Source organism: Molossus molossus, unplaced genomic scaffold (assembly GCF_014108415.1).
Source record: "Molossus molossus isolate mMolMol1 unplaced genomic scaffold, mMolMol1.p scaffold_m16_p_24, whole genome shotgun sequence".
Taxonomy (NCBI): Eukaryota; Metazoa; Chordata; class Mammalia; order Chiroptera; family Molossidae; genus Molossus; species Molossus molossus.
In genome coordinates, this window is record NW_023425360.1 from 5,096,028 (window position 1) to 5,110,831 (window position 14,804).

The 14,804-nt window shown below is 57.1% G+C and overlaps 1 protein-coding gene across 1 annotated transcript in view; it reads left to right on the forward strand.

Moving 5' to 3' along the window:
• The window catches only part of NTRK3 (neurotrophic receptor tyrosine kinase 3), a 315,656-nt gene that overhangs the window by 263,808 nt on the left and 37,044 nt on the right, over nt 1-14,804 (forward strand). Inside the window, exons 15-16 of the mRNA XM_036278049.1 lie at nt 4,555-4,727; nt 8,359-8,602. Coding sequence (XP_036133942.1) covers nt 4,555-4,727; nt 8,359-8,602 — 417 coding nt within the window. The remainder of the gene's footprint in view (nt 1-4,554; nt 4,728-8,358; nt 8,603-14,804) is intronic.

Below are 14,804 nucleotides of genomic sequence, written 5' to 3' on the forward strand. Positions count from 1 at the left end.
TAGGGAACCAGAGTCTTGCCCCCACAGAAGGTCAGTGATGATCGCTGGACACCCTGGGAACAAACTGGCTCCGTGGGGCTCCACAGACGTGGGCGGGTCCGATGGGGGAGGGTGTCTTTGACTGGCTTGCACCAGGGATGTGGGAAGGTTTCTAATGTCCCTAAACTTAGAATCTGCACTGCCCTGAGTCCTGATTTACAGGATGACAGTGATCCGCCGGGCGTTCTGGCGTCCGTCTGGGAACTGGCGGACGGACTGAACATTTTTGTGCGTTAGGGCAGGAAGTGAAGTGATGGCCCCAAACCCTGGGAAATGTTTCCCGCTGAGTGCTCCGGTGTTAGGGGGCAGTACCCAGACCGTGTAATGCAGAGAATGTGTTTCTGCTTCCAGCCCTTTAAAAGGGTTTCCTGCTCTCCTCGGGCCTGGGAACCTGGAGGAGAGGAGCATTCTGGGGTTTCACACCCTTCGGTGCGTGGTGGCCCCCGCCCGCCAGCAGTCCCTGGGGGAGACGCTCATCTCCCGCCCAGAAACGGCCGTCCCTGCCTCTTCGCCCCCTCGAGGCCTGGCTCCTGTCGCAGGCCCCTTCCTCTAGAGTTAGTTCACATGTCGGTGCAGGGTAATTGTGGGCCATCGGAAAACACCCACAGGCATAACCCGAAATTAGGTTTTCCCCAGATTGTGCTTTTGAATCAATGGGCAAGCGTTTGTTGCCCAGCCCCGGCCGTGGTGGACACAGAGCAGAAGCAGCCAGGCTTTGTTCCGAAGACGCTCGCGTTCTGTCGGGGAGACGAGAGCCCCCCACGTAGGAGCCGGACAGCAGGGCAACTTGTCTGGGCAGTGTGAGCGTGACGCTGAGGCCACGCGGTTCATGGGTTTGTGAATAGGTGATGCCACTTTTAAATAGTCCTTTGGCAAGCAGTATGCTTGCTTAAGAGATCTCCAGCCCTGGCCGGTTTGGCTCAACGGTTAGAGCGTCAGCCCGCGGACCAGAGAGAGTTCAGTTCCCGCTAAGGGCATGTACCTCGGTTGCAGTTTGTCCCCAGCCCCGGTTGGGGTCGTGTGGGCGGCAGCCACTCGATGTGTGTCTCTCTCACATGTAGGTTTCTCTCTCTCTCTTCTTCCCCGTCTCCCTCTCGCTCTATCTGAAGATAAATGCAAAAAACAAACAAACAAAAAAATGTCCTCGGGTGAGGATTAAAAAAGAAAAAGTCTCCAAAGAGTGTCCTCTGATATCCAAAGAGCTGGTAAGAATATGAGAAGGGTTTCCAACCCAATTAATCATTAGAAAAATGCCAGTTGAACGCTCATGAGATGCCACTGAACACTACGCAGAATGGCTAAATGGCAATGCCAGTACTAAGTGCTGACAAGGAGGCGGAGCAACCATAGCGCTCACACCGGCCGGTGGTCATTGGACGTACCTCACTTGAGAGCTTTTGGGAAACACTTTCAATAAATTCTCAAATGAATGAAAAGAGAGAGAGAGAGAGAGAAGGAAAACAGAAGGCAGCCGACCCCCGAGGCTGACCGAGGTGAAGATGTTCAGTGACTCTGCCGGAGTTGGGAGCCGCTGAGGAATTTGATCTCTGGCTAGACAGCTTCCCTCCCATCTGACTGGAGAGCCCCTCAAAACCTAGGACTTGGGGTGAACAGGGAGCTGATGCACAGAGGGGAAGGGCAAAGTCCTCAAACTTTCGGGGAAAGAGAAGTAGGAGAGGTGTGAATTCTAGCTCCTCTGTTTATTCTGTGGACCCTGCTTGAAGGGCTTCAGGGACTCCGTAGCATGACCTGTCTCCCTGAATCTCCCATGGCACCAACTGGTGAGCCATTTTGAAGTTTCCCTCGGAAGAGGACTCCATAGGGAGCGTCAGGGTTGATGTTTCTCCTCATTCTTCCCTGGTCATCGCTGGCCCGATTGTGTCCCTCCCTGAGGACTGGGGCCACTGGGCTCCCATTTGCCACAGGTGACCCTTTCCCAGTTACATTAGCGCTTCAGGTCTGACGCAGCAGCTGGGAATCCCACAGTGAAGGCAGGAGACATGGGGTGCGGGCAGACTGCGGGCGATGGCAGTGTCTCATCTCCACTGTGCCTTGCGGGGCGCCAGCCTTGGGGACGCTGGCAAGCACCGCTAGACACCGAAAATGGAACTGTCCACGGGCTGCCTTGGGCGTCCAGGACCGTGAGAGAGAATAATTTACAGAGATGGAGAGAGGCCATTTGGCTGGCCCCAAACGTGATCTGCTTTTCCCTCTCATAAATCCAGCGTTCACATAAATCTCTGTATCCTCCCATCCCACTCATGCTGGGTCCCCAACTTTTCCCCCGCGTTCTTCATACAAACAAATAAATCGCTGGCAGTCCTCCCGTACCCACGCCCCAGCACATGGAGTTCAGAGCTGCAGCCAGGAGCTGGGTCGCCAAGAGAGATGCCCTCTGCCTCCTTCCACCCGCAGCAGGACGGCTTTGCAAACGGCTTTGCTCTGGTCGGTGGTGGAATCGGAGCCGGAGAAATGAGCAGGGGCCCGGTGGATCCCTGGTCGTCTCTGGCCGTAGCCGGCCCTGCCAGCCTGGCATCCTCACCGGGCCTGGCCCCTCTGCTGGAGCCCAAACTCCTCACCTTTCCTGACCCCTCCTCTTCGCCACCTTTTAATGTCTGTGCCCACCGTTCCCTGGGGTCCCGCCTAGTGACTAATTCACGGGCTACATTAATTCCAGTAGGAGGGCTGGACGAGAAAGTCTCCTAGACGCCTGGCTGGAGCTATTTGTTTGTGATCTCCGGAAGGTCACCTCCTCATTCCGGACCTCAGTGTGCTCTCCTGCGAAATGGGGACGTTAACACAAGATGACTTCCAACATTTTTGTCAACGGCAGAGCCATTTAATCAAACACTGTTTGGGTGACACCCCCAAGTTTTGAAAATAATGGAAGGTGGTGCTGGTTGGATTTGGAGTGGGGCTTGATCGCTGGTCAAGAAACCCTGGTCCTTCGGATAAGGTCTCCCCCAGAGGCATCGGCCCTGACCCGGAGACCGGAAACCAGGAGATGGCGGAGGTCCAGGTAACTGTCACTGAAGTTGATACCTGGACAAGGCTGGGCCTCAGTTTCTCCAACTCCAGCCTGGAGCGGGTGGAAGAGAGGACACCAGGGCCTTCTTCATGGGAAGGGCCAGCGTCTCTAATGGATGCTAACGACGGACAGAGGCTGGTGGGCCTCCTGGGTGCAGCTTCTGCACAGTCACATTCCTGCGGGGCTGTGAGCCCAGGCAGCCCTGTGCATGTCAGTAAGGGGGTGCTGTGGCAGGAGACGTCTCTGGCTAGGGGCCTGTCAGGAGCGGCATGATCGACAGGGGAGGCCTGCCTGCCTAGGTAGGCACAAAGGACAGCTGCTGCAAGAGAGCACAGACCGGTCGCCTGTGTGTCTAGAGTCCCACGAACCTGACAGTGGTGCATGGACTTCACACGCCCTCCCTCCCTGCCTCCCGTGTGTCCGTGAGGTTCCGGGTCTGTGTCAGTTGAAGCCAGTGGATGCTGGGAGGGCGGGGAAGCTGGAGAGAGGTGAGCACAGCTGCCAGGCTGCCCCCCTGCAGACAGCCCCCTTGTCAGCTCCCTGTCCGCGGCGGCCACCATCGCTGCGTCCCCATGGTGGGGTCCCCGGGATGTGCTCACAGCCTTCTGCTTGGGTCTCCCCACCTCCTTCTCGTGATGGAAAACTGCGTTAGCAACTGCCCCCCTCCGTTTATCATCCGGGGCTCAGGGGCAAGTGTCCCGGTCTGGTGCTGACTCCTCGTCCGGGGTCTCCCGCTCCCGCAGCGGCTGAGTCATGGCAGTTTGGTGGCCACCGGGTGCTCAGTTTGCCCTCCTACCCCGGGACTTTGGAACACTTCACCTGGTCCTAAGGATACCAAGGCGTCTGCCCACTGACGGCCACTCCATGGCTGCAGCCCCCGGACCGCTTCCCCCGTACGTCCCTCGACCCCTGCGAGGAAGACCCAAATGCCTTTCGAAGCCAAAGCCGCGATGTTTCTCCGCACGTACATACCCCTTCGCCGTCTGAAGGCGAGGACTGGAAAGGGCGCGAGACTTGACCACGTCGCCTCCCTGATTTCCAGTGGACTCTGGGCACGGGCAAATCGCCAAGTTCAAGCAGTCGGGGCAGGTGTTCCCACCATTCAGTTTAGCCGGGGGACCATTTCTCCCAGGCAGCCCCAGGGGAAGGGGCCTTGGTCCGGCCCCCACCTCTCAGCCCCTCCGCCTGCCATCCACGCTGATCTCCGAGCGAGCCCGGGGCTGTGGGATGCACACGAGGTGAGGTCAGCGGCTGGCGTCCGGGCCGTGGTGTCGGAAAGTGGGTTTCTGTCTGCAGGGACAGCCGTACCGAAGGAGGAGTCAGGCCCGCCTGCTGGGGCTCAGCCTCATGGTCCCTCAGCCCCGATCAAGGTCTTGTTGGTTGGGAGTCAGCAGGTCTTTATTCTGAGCACCCGGTGTCTTCCCAGCAGGGGACCGGCAGCTCCCAGTCCTCTGGTTGCTAAAAACCATTGTCCCGCCTCTTTCCAGGCCCTGAAGGACCCCACCCTGGCGGCCCGGAAGGATTTCCAGAGGGAGGCCGAGCTGCTCACCAACCTGCAGCACGAGCACATCGTGAAGTTCTACGGCGTGTGTGGCGACGGGGACCCCCTCATCATGGTCTTCGAGTACATGAAGCACGGGGACCTGAACAAGTTCCTCAGGTACGCCCCGACCCAGCCCGCACCCCCAGGTCCGCCCTGGAGCCAGAAGTCACATTAGTTCCTCGCGCACCGGAGTCCGGAGGTGCGACACCAGAAGCAGCCTCCGTTTCTCTCGGTCGTCTCCTGAGCAACGGAATCCAGGCCTCGGCCCCTGGTTCCTGGGGAGGAGACGTTGAGGATGCTGTGACTAGGACCTGCACCCTCCTTTCTGATTCAAGGTGGAGGGAGGAGAGGAAGAGTGTGGGAAGGGCTGAGGAGGGAGGGCCTGTGACTCCACCTCCGAGGCTCCAGGGCCACCCCCCCATGATGCAAAGAGCCCCCCACCCCGGCACCTCACCTGGCTCATTGGGGACAAGTCAGGAAGTCAGGCTACTACCTCACAACCCCTCCCGGGAAGCTTCTCACTGGAGGCTTCTGAAGACAGAGAAGCCACAAGCGTACAAACTCACCAGGAGACAAAGATGGTTTGAAAAGGGGCAGATTTCCCTAGGGTAGATCTAGAGTCATACTGTGTAGTCCAGTAGCCACATGTAGCTATTTGAATTTAAATTTACAGGACTTAAAGTTAAATAGAATTCTTTTTTTTTTTTTATCCTCACCCGAGGACATTTTTCCATTTTTTGTTCAGATAGAGTGGGAGGGAGAGAGAGGAACAGAGAGAGAGAGAGAAACATCGATGTGAAAGGGACACATCGAGTGGCTGCCACCCACATGACCAACCAGGGCCGGGGACAAACTGTAACCGAGGTACGTGCGCTTAGCGGGAACCGAACCCGGGTCTCTCTGGACCGCAGGCCGACGCTCCAACCGCTGAACCAAACCGGCCAGGGCAGAATTCATTTTTTATCATTTTTATTTATTGATCTTAGAGAGGGAGAGAGAGAGAACGTTAATTTGTTGTTCTACCTTTTTTGCATCTATTGGTTGATTCCTATATGTGCCCTGACCGGGGATCAAACCTGCAACCTTGGCGTATCGGGATGATGCTCTAACCAATGGAGCTACCCAGCCGGGGCCAACGTTAAATAAAATTTAACAATTCCCTTCCTTGGTCTCAGTAGCCACTTTTCGAACACTCAGGCAGTGCAGTGAGAACATGCCCCTCAGAACCAGGCTCTCTTGGACAGCGCTCTTCTGGAAAGATCGGATTTGTCCTGCGAATGGTTTCCCCGATCTGGGAGCCAGATGGTCTGGATTGCGAAAGGCTCTCGCTGGGACTGGTAGGGGCCTGGAGCGCCATCCAGAACTTCCCCGGAGAAGACGGCGTCTCCAGTGGAGCAGAATCGGCGCCTCTCTGCTTCCAATCTGTCACCTCCAAGTGGTGCCCAGAGTGGCCCCTGTGTGGGGATCTGTGGGATGAAGGCACCCAGGGCCCTGGGCACTCGGCTGCCTTTTTTGTTTTTATCCTGAGCCGAGGACATTTTTGCATTCATCTTCAGATAGAGCGGGAGGGGGAGAGGGAGGAAGAGAGAGAGAGAGAGAAACATCAGTGTGAGAGAGACGCATCGAGTGGTTGTCACCCACACGACCCTAACTGGGGCTGGGGACAAACTGCAACCGAGGTACGTGCTCTTAGTGGGAACCGAACCCAGGACTCTCGGGTCCGCAGGCCAATACTCTAACCGCTGAGCCAAACCGGCCAGGGCTCAGCTGCCTTTTGAACCCCATTGAATCCCATGGTTGAGAACGAGGTTTCTAAGAGCTGAAGCATCGGTTGTCGAAGATCCCGGCACGTTCATCGAAAACTGATGAGCATCTGCGTGAAGCCGGCGTTCGGTAGGCTGGTTATCAGCAGGGACTGGGAAGGGCTGGCAGCAGGTCACCTCTCATGAGCTGGGTTTCCTAGAGCAACTACAAGCACCCGTAGGACAGTCTGAACCTCCTGCCCTCGACTTCACGGAGCGTCCCATTCCCGCCCTGGAGAACTCAGTCCTCGGCAATAAGACAGACCTGCGTTCACGTCTCGATTTTGCCACGTGTTGGTGACGTAACCTGGCTGATTGGCTGTGTTTCTGTCGTTCCTGGACGAGCTTTTCGTGTCGCCGGGTATCCAGTCAGTGGAAGCCGCCACTAAACTGATGCCATTTATTCTAGTCCGAACTGTGGACCACGGCCGTTTCCGATGCAGGCGACCATTCCCGGTTCTCCGGGTCCTCCTCACCCTGTGCTGCTGTTCCCACGCTCCATTTCCCACCACACCCCATTTCCCACCACACCCCTCCCTAGACTCAGCAAGGCCTTCGGCCCAAGTCTCAGCAGGGCTCGAGAGAGCTCCCAGGTGCCTGTCTGGACCACTGCCGTGCCCAGTACAAGGGGAGAGGCGGAAACAGCGATCAGAGGTTCTTCCTGCTCTCGTGTCTGCAGCTGGTGCATTCGGGGGCAGCTGCAGTCCTTCTGGTGGGCGGGAGGGGCTCACCCGCTGGCCCTCCTTCCTCCTGAGCCCGCGGGAGATGGTAAAATAACCACACCCCTGCTGAGCGGTGCCTCTCAATGGAAACTGGAGACGCACTAGAACAGGCTGAGGCCCTATTTTCATTGTCCACCAGCCCTCCTTGGCCCAGAACTTCATAAATAAGGGCCCTGGTTATGGTTACAACTCTTTGTGCTTTTTGGAGAAAAGAGGGAACATTAAAAGTGACCTATATGACAGGGCAAGGTGTTAGGATAACAAACACGGGCCTTGATTTGGGATAGAGGGAGTGTTGGGGCTCCCCAGGCTTCTGCTTTCGGGCCAGGGGGTCTCTTCAATGGGCTCAGCCGCCAACAGAGTCCCCCAGTGCTAGGCAGCGTGGCCCAGAGAGTGGACTCAAGAGTCTTCCTACCCAGAGCATCACTACTGGGATGTTGTAGGAAATGCACATGAACGAGCTCCACCAGCCAATCAGAATCCTGGGGGCGGGACCCAGGGAGCCAATTACTGCTGATGCTCCTTGGGTGTAAGGCTCTCATCTAGAGTGACATGTCTGGCTTCATCTGCTCCTGGTCACCTCTGTGTTCACTCTGGGACCTCTGGGACTTTGGCCAGGTGCTCTGATCATTTTGTGCCTCAGTTTTCTCAAAATTGGGGTGGGAGGATAGAGTGAATTAATATATTTAAGACAGTTAGACCCTGGCCGGTTTGGCTCAGCGGTTAGAGCGTCGGCCTGTGGTCCGGAGAGACCCGGGTTCGGTTCCCGCTAAGGGCACGTACCTCGGCTGCAGTTTCTCCCCGGCCCTGGTTGGTCGTGCGTGTGGCAGCCACTCGATGTGTCCCTTTCACGTTGATGTTTCTCTCCCTCTCTCTCTTTTCCTCTCTCTCCCTTACTGCTCGACCTGAACAAAAAATGGAAAAATGTCCTTGGGTGAGGATAAAAAAATAAAAAAAAGACACTTAGAACAGTGCATGGAACAAAGTAAGGGACACGTAAGTGTTAGCTTTAGTTTTATTAATTATTCTGTATTGGGCCTCTAGAACCCAGGAAACCCTGGACATGAATGAAACAGTATAGAAGAGTAGGCTTAGCCCCTACGCCGCCGGGACCCGTCTGCTCTCATCTTAGTTGGGAACCTGGGTGCGGTGTGTCTGCGGTGCAGTCCAGAGATCTCCTGAATTCCCTCTGCTCCCTCTCTTCTCCTCCTACCCCCCACCCAGGGCCCACGGGCCGGATGCCATGATCCTCGTGGATGGGCAGCCACGCCAAGCGAAAGGTGAGCTGGGGCTGTCCCAAATGCTGCACATCGCCAGCCAGATTGCCTCCGGCATGGTCTACCTGGCTTCCCAGCACTTCGTGCACCGGGACCTGGCCACTAGGAACTGCCTGGTGGGAGCCAACCTGCTGGTGAAGATCGGCGACTTCGGCATGTCCAGAGACGTCTACAGCACCGACTACTACAGGGTAAGGTGTCGCAGGCCTCCGTGCAGAGTGAGCACCTTGCTTACGTGTCCTCGTCACTGTCCGTCGACCCTGTCATCCGGAGCGCACACATGCACAGCCCTGCCCATGCGTCCACCTGGTGGCTGTCCTTCGGACACGCCTGTAACTTCGCATACCTGTGTGTTGTTCTCTCTGTAGCTCACGCCTCCTTCCCTCTCGGATGTTTAACTCAGCTGCACCCTCACATCGAAGCGACACATGCATCATGTTCTCACTTGCATCTCTAACAAATACTCGTTCTTCATGGAACTACATACATGTACATATATATATATTTACATGTCTATCCCCGAGTGCACACATAGACACACTCAGCTTGGTGCTACATTTTAGCACCCCCAACTTAGTCCTCCAATCCAGCCTCACCCATGACACATTGTATTCTCTGAAATCATCTGCTGACCATGTGACACCCAAAGGACAGTGGCAAAAATGGTGACCGTCTTGCTGAGCGTAGTTGTCCAAATGGCTTAGGAAAGAGGGCACAAAGCATGTGTTGGCAAGAGGTGCAGGTTAGAAAAAGCTTCCTGACGTGAGGGGACATCACGCTCGATTTTAAGTCGTGCAGGTGTGTACATTAACAGGTGTCTTATCCCAGAATATTTTTCCCCTTAGTCTTTGGGAATTGTCTTCCCATGGATCACCGAGTGGTTCTGATAGTGTTATTATTGCCAGGGAAAGGACCAGTGGGCATGAGTGTCATTTAACTAAAAAATAAAAAAAAAAGTTGCGGGGGGAACATAGGTGTGATCTGAGATACAGAGATGGAATCTGTTCTGCAAACTGATTGTAGGTCGGATGCCTCAAAAATATGGAAACTGTACTTCGGGACATTGAATGGGCAGGACTTTGGCTATGTGGTGCAGTAGTGGCGGGACGGTGTTTCGGAGGCGTGGCAGCCATCTGCCCCGTCTTTGTGGGGGAAGAAGGATCCTGGGAGTCAGAGAGCCCAGCACAGTGCCCAGGAGGCTGGGCCTGGGGCACCTCCAGAGCAGGTCCGTCCGAATGTCCTCCTGATGGCTTGTCTGAATAGGATGCTACACCTGGCCACTCAAGACACTTTGTTTTAACCGTGGCCCAAGGAAGAGTGGAATGGTTGAGAGCTGCCCTTGTGGCCAGAAAGCAGTGTGTTCAGGGTGCAAACCCAGGACGGCAGATCGCACCGCATCCTGAGAGTATGTGAGCAGAGGAGAGCAAATAGTGCGGAGGTGGCGTGTCCGCGGCAACGGGGTGGTTTCTCCGGCCCTGTCCCACACCCCCAGACACGGGGAAAGGAGGGGCCTGTCCCACACCCCCAGACACGGGGAAAGGAGGGGCCCTGTCCCACACCCCCAGACATGGGGAAAGGAGGGGTCCTGTCCCACACCCCCAGACACGGGAAAAGGAGGGGCCCTGTCCCACACCCCCAGACACGGGGAAAGGAGGGGCCCTGTCCCACACCCCCAGACATGGGAAAAGGAGGGGTCCTGTCCCATACCCCCAGACACGGGGAAAGGAGGGGTCCTGTCCCACATCCCAGACACGGGGAAAGGAGGGGTCCTGTCCCACACCCCCAGACACGGGGAAAGGAGAGGTCCTGTCCCACATCCCAGACACGGGGAAAGGAGGGGTCCTGTCCCACACCCCCAGACACGGGAAAAGGAGGGGTCCTGTCCCACACCCCCAGACACGGGAAAAGGAGAGGTCCTGTCCCACATCCCAGACACGGGGAAAGGAGGGGCCCTGTCCCACATCCCAGACACGGGAAAAGGAGGGGCCCTGTCCCACACCCCCAGACACGGGGAAAGGAGGGGTCCTGTCCCACATCCCAGATACGGGGAAAGGAGGGGCCCTGTCCCACACCCCCAGACACAGGGAAAGGAGGGGTCCTGTCCCACACCCCCAGACACAGGGAAAAGGAGGGGCCTGTCCCACACCCCCAGACACGGGAAAAGGAGGGGCCTGTCCTACACCCCCAGACACGGGAAAAGGAGGGCCCTGTCCCACACCCCCAGACACGGGGAAAGGAGGGGCCCTGTCCCACACCCCCAGACACGGGAAAAGGAGGGGCCTGTCCCACACCCCCAGACACGGGGAAAGGAGGGGCCTGTCCCACACCCCCAGACACGGGAAAAGGAGGGGCCCTGTCCCACACCCCCAGACACGGGAAAAGGAGAGGCCCTGTCCCACACCCCCAGACACGGGAAAAGGAGGGGTCCTGTCCCACACCCCCAGACACGAGAAAAGGAGGGGCCCTGTCCCACACCCCAGACACGGGAAAAGGAGGGGTCCTGTCCCACACCCCAAGACACGGGAAAAGGAGGGGCCCTGTCCCACACCCCCAGACACGGGAAAAAGAGGGGCCTGTCCCACACCCCCAGACACGGGAAAAGGAGGGGCCTGTCCCACACCCCCAGAGGTCCTGTCCCACACCCCAGACACGGGAAAAGGAGGGGCCCTGTCCCACACCCCCAGACACGGGAAAAGGAGGGGCCTGTCCCACACCCCCAGACACGGGAAAAGGAGGGGCCCTGTCCCACACCCCCAGACACGGGAAAAGGAGGGGCCCTGTCCCACACCCCCAGACACGGGGAAAGGAGGGGCCCTGTCCCACACCCCAGACAAGAAGAGGAGCAGCAGTTGCCGCAGACCGATGGCCAGGGCGCACCTGCCGGGAAATCCTATGGCAGAGCCTTTCTGTAGCATCTAGTCCAGTTTTTTCAGTCGTGAAGAGACGCATCGGTACGGGTACTGAGGCACACGGGTCACTGAGCCCAGCAGGCGCTGGCACCATTTAACTGCCTTCGCGCTCCGTGTAATGGGGTTCGCGGCCTGCCTGGCCGAGTCGGACTTGTATGGGTGTTGATAAAAGCAAGGGACGGATCCCTGTTTTCTGTGGGAGGAGGATGTCTGGTCGTGCCGTTCCGGCCTCCGCCGGCCTCACGGGGGAAGTGGGAGGCGACACCTGCCCAGACTGTATGCAGACAGCTTTCAGACCTGCCTCACCGGGGGCACTTGCTGTTTCTCGATGCTGATTTCAAAGAGGGGAGAGAATGTCATCTTCAGATGATGCGGTTGTGCCTCGCTTCAGCGATGGCGCGCCGCTGCTCTGTACCCCTGGGAAAGCCACAAGGGGTAATCCAGCTCGTCTCCGTGGGCACCGGCGGTAGGAATTAAGGAAGGGGGAGCCGGGGGGAACTGTCCACCTGTCCACATTCCGGTGTCTGTCGTTCCTGCTCCATGTATTCGAACCCAGGTGTAAGCAGCAGCTTGGAGATGTGTCTGGTCCCGAGGGAGCATGAGGTGAAAATGGATAGTGTTGCAGGGACAGCTCAGTGCACCCCCGGCAAGCGACACATTCCACGGGTGGTGGGTGGATGCTCTCCTGTCCACGCTCAAAGAGCAGCTTCTATCGTACCTGTATGTTCAGTGCTCACGGATCCTAATATCTGCACAGCCCCCTCCCCCTCCTTCAGTGACCCGCCAGAGGTCGCATCAGTAATGCCCCCGGAGTCGTCTTATCCCTACTGGACGACACCAGGGAGGCAAGGGAACTCTACATGTGGGCCTGAGTGTACGTGTGTTACGTCCCGACAGCACCATTAGCCGCTGTGGGACCTCCGTGCACCTCCCTAACCGGCTTCCTTTGCCCAGCCTCTCCACAGAGTTATGTGGATGTTAAGCAAGTTCATTGGCATCGGGAGCCTGGGATGCACTCCCCGCTGGATGAATTGTTGTTGATAGTGTCTTCCTTGTCCCCTTCACTCCCAGGGCAGGGACACCCCAGGGATAGGCTTGTTTCCAGGGGCGGTTCTCGAGGCACAGAGAGGGATCTCCCGACCGCTGGAAAATAAACTGGGGCCCTGCAGCTGCCCCAGGGGGACAGGGTCTTTAAGGTGACTGCTCTGGACAACGTCCTTGCCAAGGGTTCGGCTCGGACAGAAACACCTGGCGTCAGTGCCGGGCTGTTCTGGTCGGCGCCTGCGTGGTCCTGCGCGTGCACCTGCTACGTCCCTGTCTGGCGACTTCTGAAGGTGTTTTTGTTCCGCGCCCCAGCTGAGGCTCCGAGGGAAGCAGTGATTTATCCGATGAGATTGCCGGGACCCGGGGCTGTCTGCACGTGACCGGGCCGGTGTCCCCTCTTTGGTGCGGTGGGCCTGAGTCTGCTGGCCTAGGAGCTTCATACAGCCAGAGGCAGATGATTCAGGCGTGCGTGTGTCTGTGTGTGTGTGTGCCTTTGTGTCTCTGTGTGTGTGTGTCTGTGTGTGTGCCTTTGTGTCTCTGTGTGTGTGTCTGTGTCTGTGTATGTGTCTGTGTGTGTGCCTTTGTGTGTCTGTGTGTGTGTCTGTGTGTCTCTGTGTGTGTCTGTGTCTGTGTATGTGTCTGTGTGTGTGTGTGTCTGTGTATGTGTCTGTGTGTGTGCCTTTGTGTCTCTGTGTGTGTGTCTGTGTCTGTGTGTGTGCCTGTGTCTGTGTATGTGTCTGTGTGTGTGCCTTTGTGTCTCTGTGTGTATGTCTGTCTCTGTGTGTGTGCCTCTGTGTGTGTGCCTCTGTATGTGTGTGCATCTGTGCCTGTGGGTGTGCGCCTTTGTGTCTGTGTATGTGTCTGTGTGTGTGCCTCTGTGTGTGTGCCTCTGTGTGTGTGTGCCTGTGTATGTCTGTGTGTGTGTGCCTCTGTGTGTGTGCCTCTGTGTGTGTGTGTCTGTGTATGTCTGTCTGTGTGTGCATCTGTGTGTGTCTGTATGTGTGTGTGTGTGTGTGTGTGCACCTGTACTCACCTGCCCAGTGCAGACCCCGGAGTGTGCATAGAGAGCAGGGAGAGGGAGAGTTGAACTCCTCCTTATGTTCTTCCTTTTACTTTTTAATTTCTTAGAACAAACAGGCACCATCTGGCTGGTGCATGATGGTATGCAAACAGTTTACCAAGGTGAACTGCCCAGTTCCCTGTTCGCATTTAGAGGGAGAAGTAGACACCTCTGCCCTGGAGTGCCGGGGCCACGTGTCCCCTCTCTTAAGACCAGGTCCAGTGACAGATACCCTTTCCTCCTCTGGGTCATGATGCGATGCTTCTGAGCTTGCCTTGAAGCCGTCGGGACGAGGGAGCCTGGGGCCCTGACGCCTGTCTTTGAGCGTCGGACGGCACGGAGAGATTGCAGTTCGAGTGTGGAATTGCACAGAGCTTTGGGAGTTCCGAGGAGAGAGGTTGGGGTTCCAGTACAGAGAGGTTTTCAGAGGTTTCGATTTGGAGGCAGGTGATGTGCTGATGTCCGGGAGGCATGGGGTTGAGGAGGTCAGTTCACCCTCCCATCCTGCGCGCCAGGCACGGTGCCTAGGACTCGGCAGACGCCCGTACAAATGTGAGTGAGTGAAGTCGGAATGGCGATGGGAATGAGGCTGGAAGAGGACTTGGCCAGACCCAGAGCAGCCTGGACGGGCAAGCAGGTGCCCACCTAGGTGTCGTCTCCGGGGTGCCGAGGGGGGTCCATTGTTGAAGCAGCCTGCGCGGCAGTGTCTCGAGCGGGCTGGTGAGGGGTCGTCGGGGTCGGGGGTGACTCAGTTGAAGTCAGAGAGGAGTCTCGTGGGGGACAGAGCCACGTGTCCGGGAGACGAGGCGGGAAAGTGTCCACGGCCCAAGTGGACACGCAGCGGGGCTCCAAGGGAGGTCTGGGCTCTAAGCTGAAGATTCCGGGTCATGGTTTCTGAACACTCCTCGAAAAGACGGCAGCAGTAGCCTATGGGATGTGGACTAATCTGGAACACGCTGATCTGGCTGGTAGAGCACTTGGTTTTGTGGGTGTCGTGGTTCTTCCGCGGCAGCGATGGAAGGTGCAGACTCTGGAACCCACCCTGCCTGGGCTTGAACCTCAGCTCCTTTCATTCGGCCTCTGTGACCTTGGGCAAGCTATTTAACCTTTCTGTCTCCCCAGCTGTAAAATGGTGCGAAAGCCCCTTCACAGGCGCTCGTCGTGAGGATTGAGTGTTAATAGATATAAAGTCCTTAGGAAAACAGATGTTCAGGAAACATTAATTACGCTCACTGTTATTGGAGCTGGAATACAAGGGTCCCCCCCAGCCGCACCGGGGAACAGCGCTTATGTAAGTGTGTTCGTGGAGGTGGGCCAGTTGTCTTCACAGCCACGTGCAAAAGTGTGGAACGGCTCTGACACAAATAGAAACGTATTTCT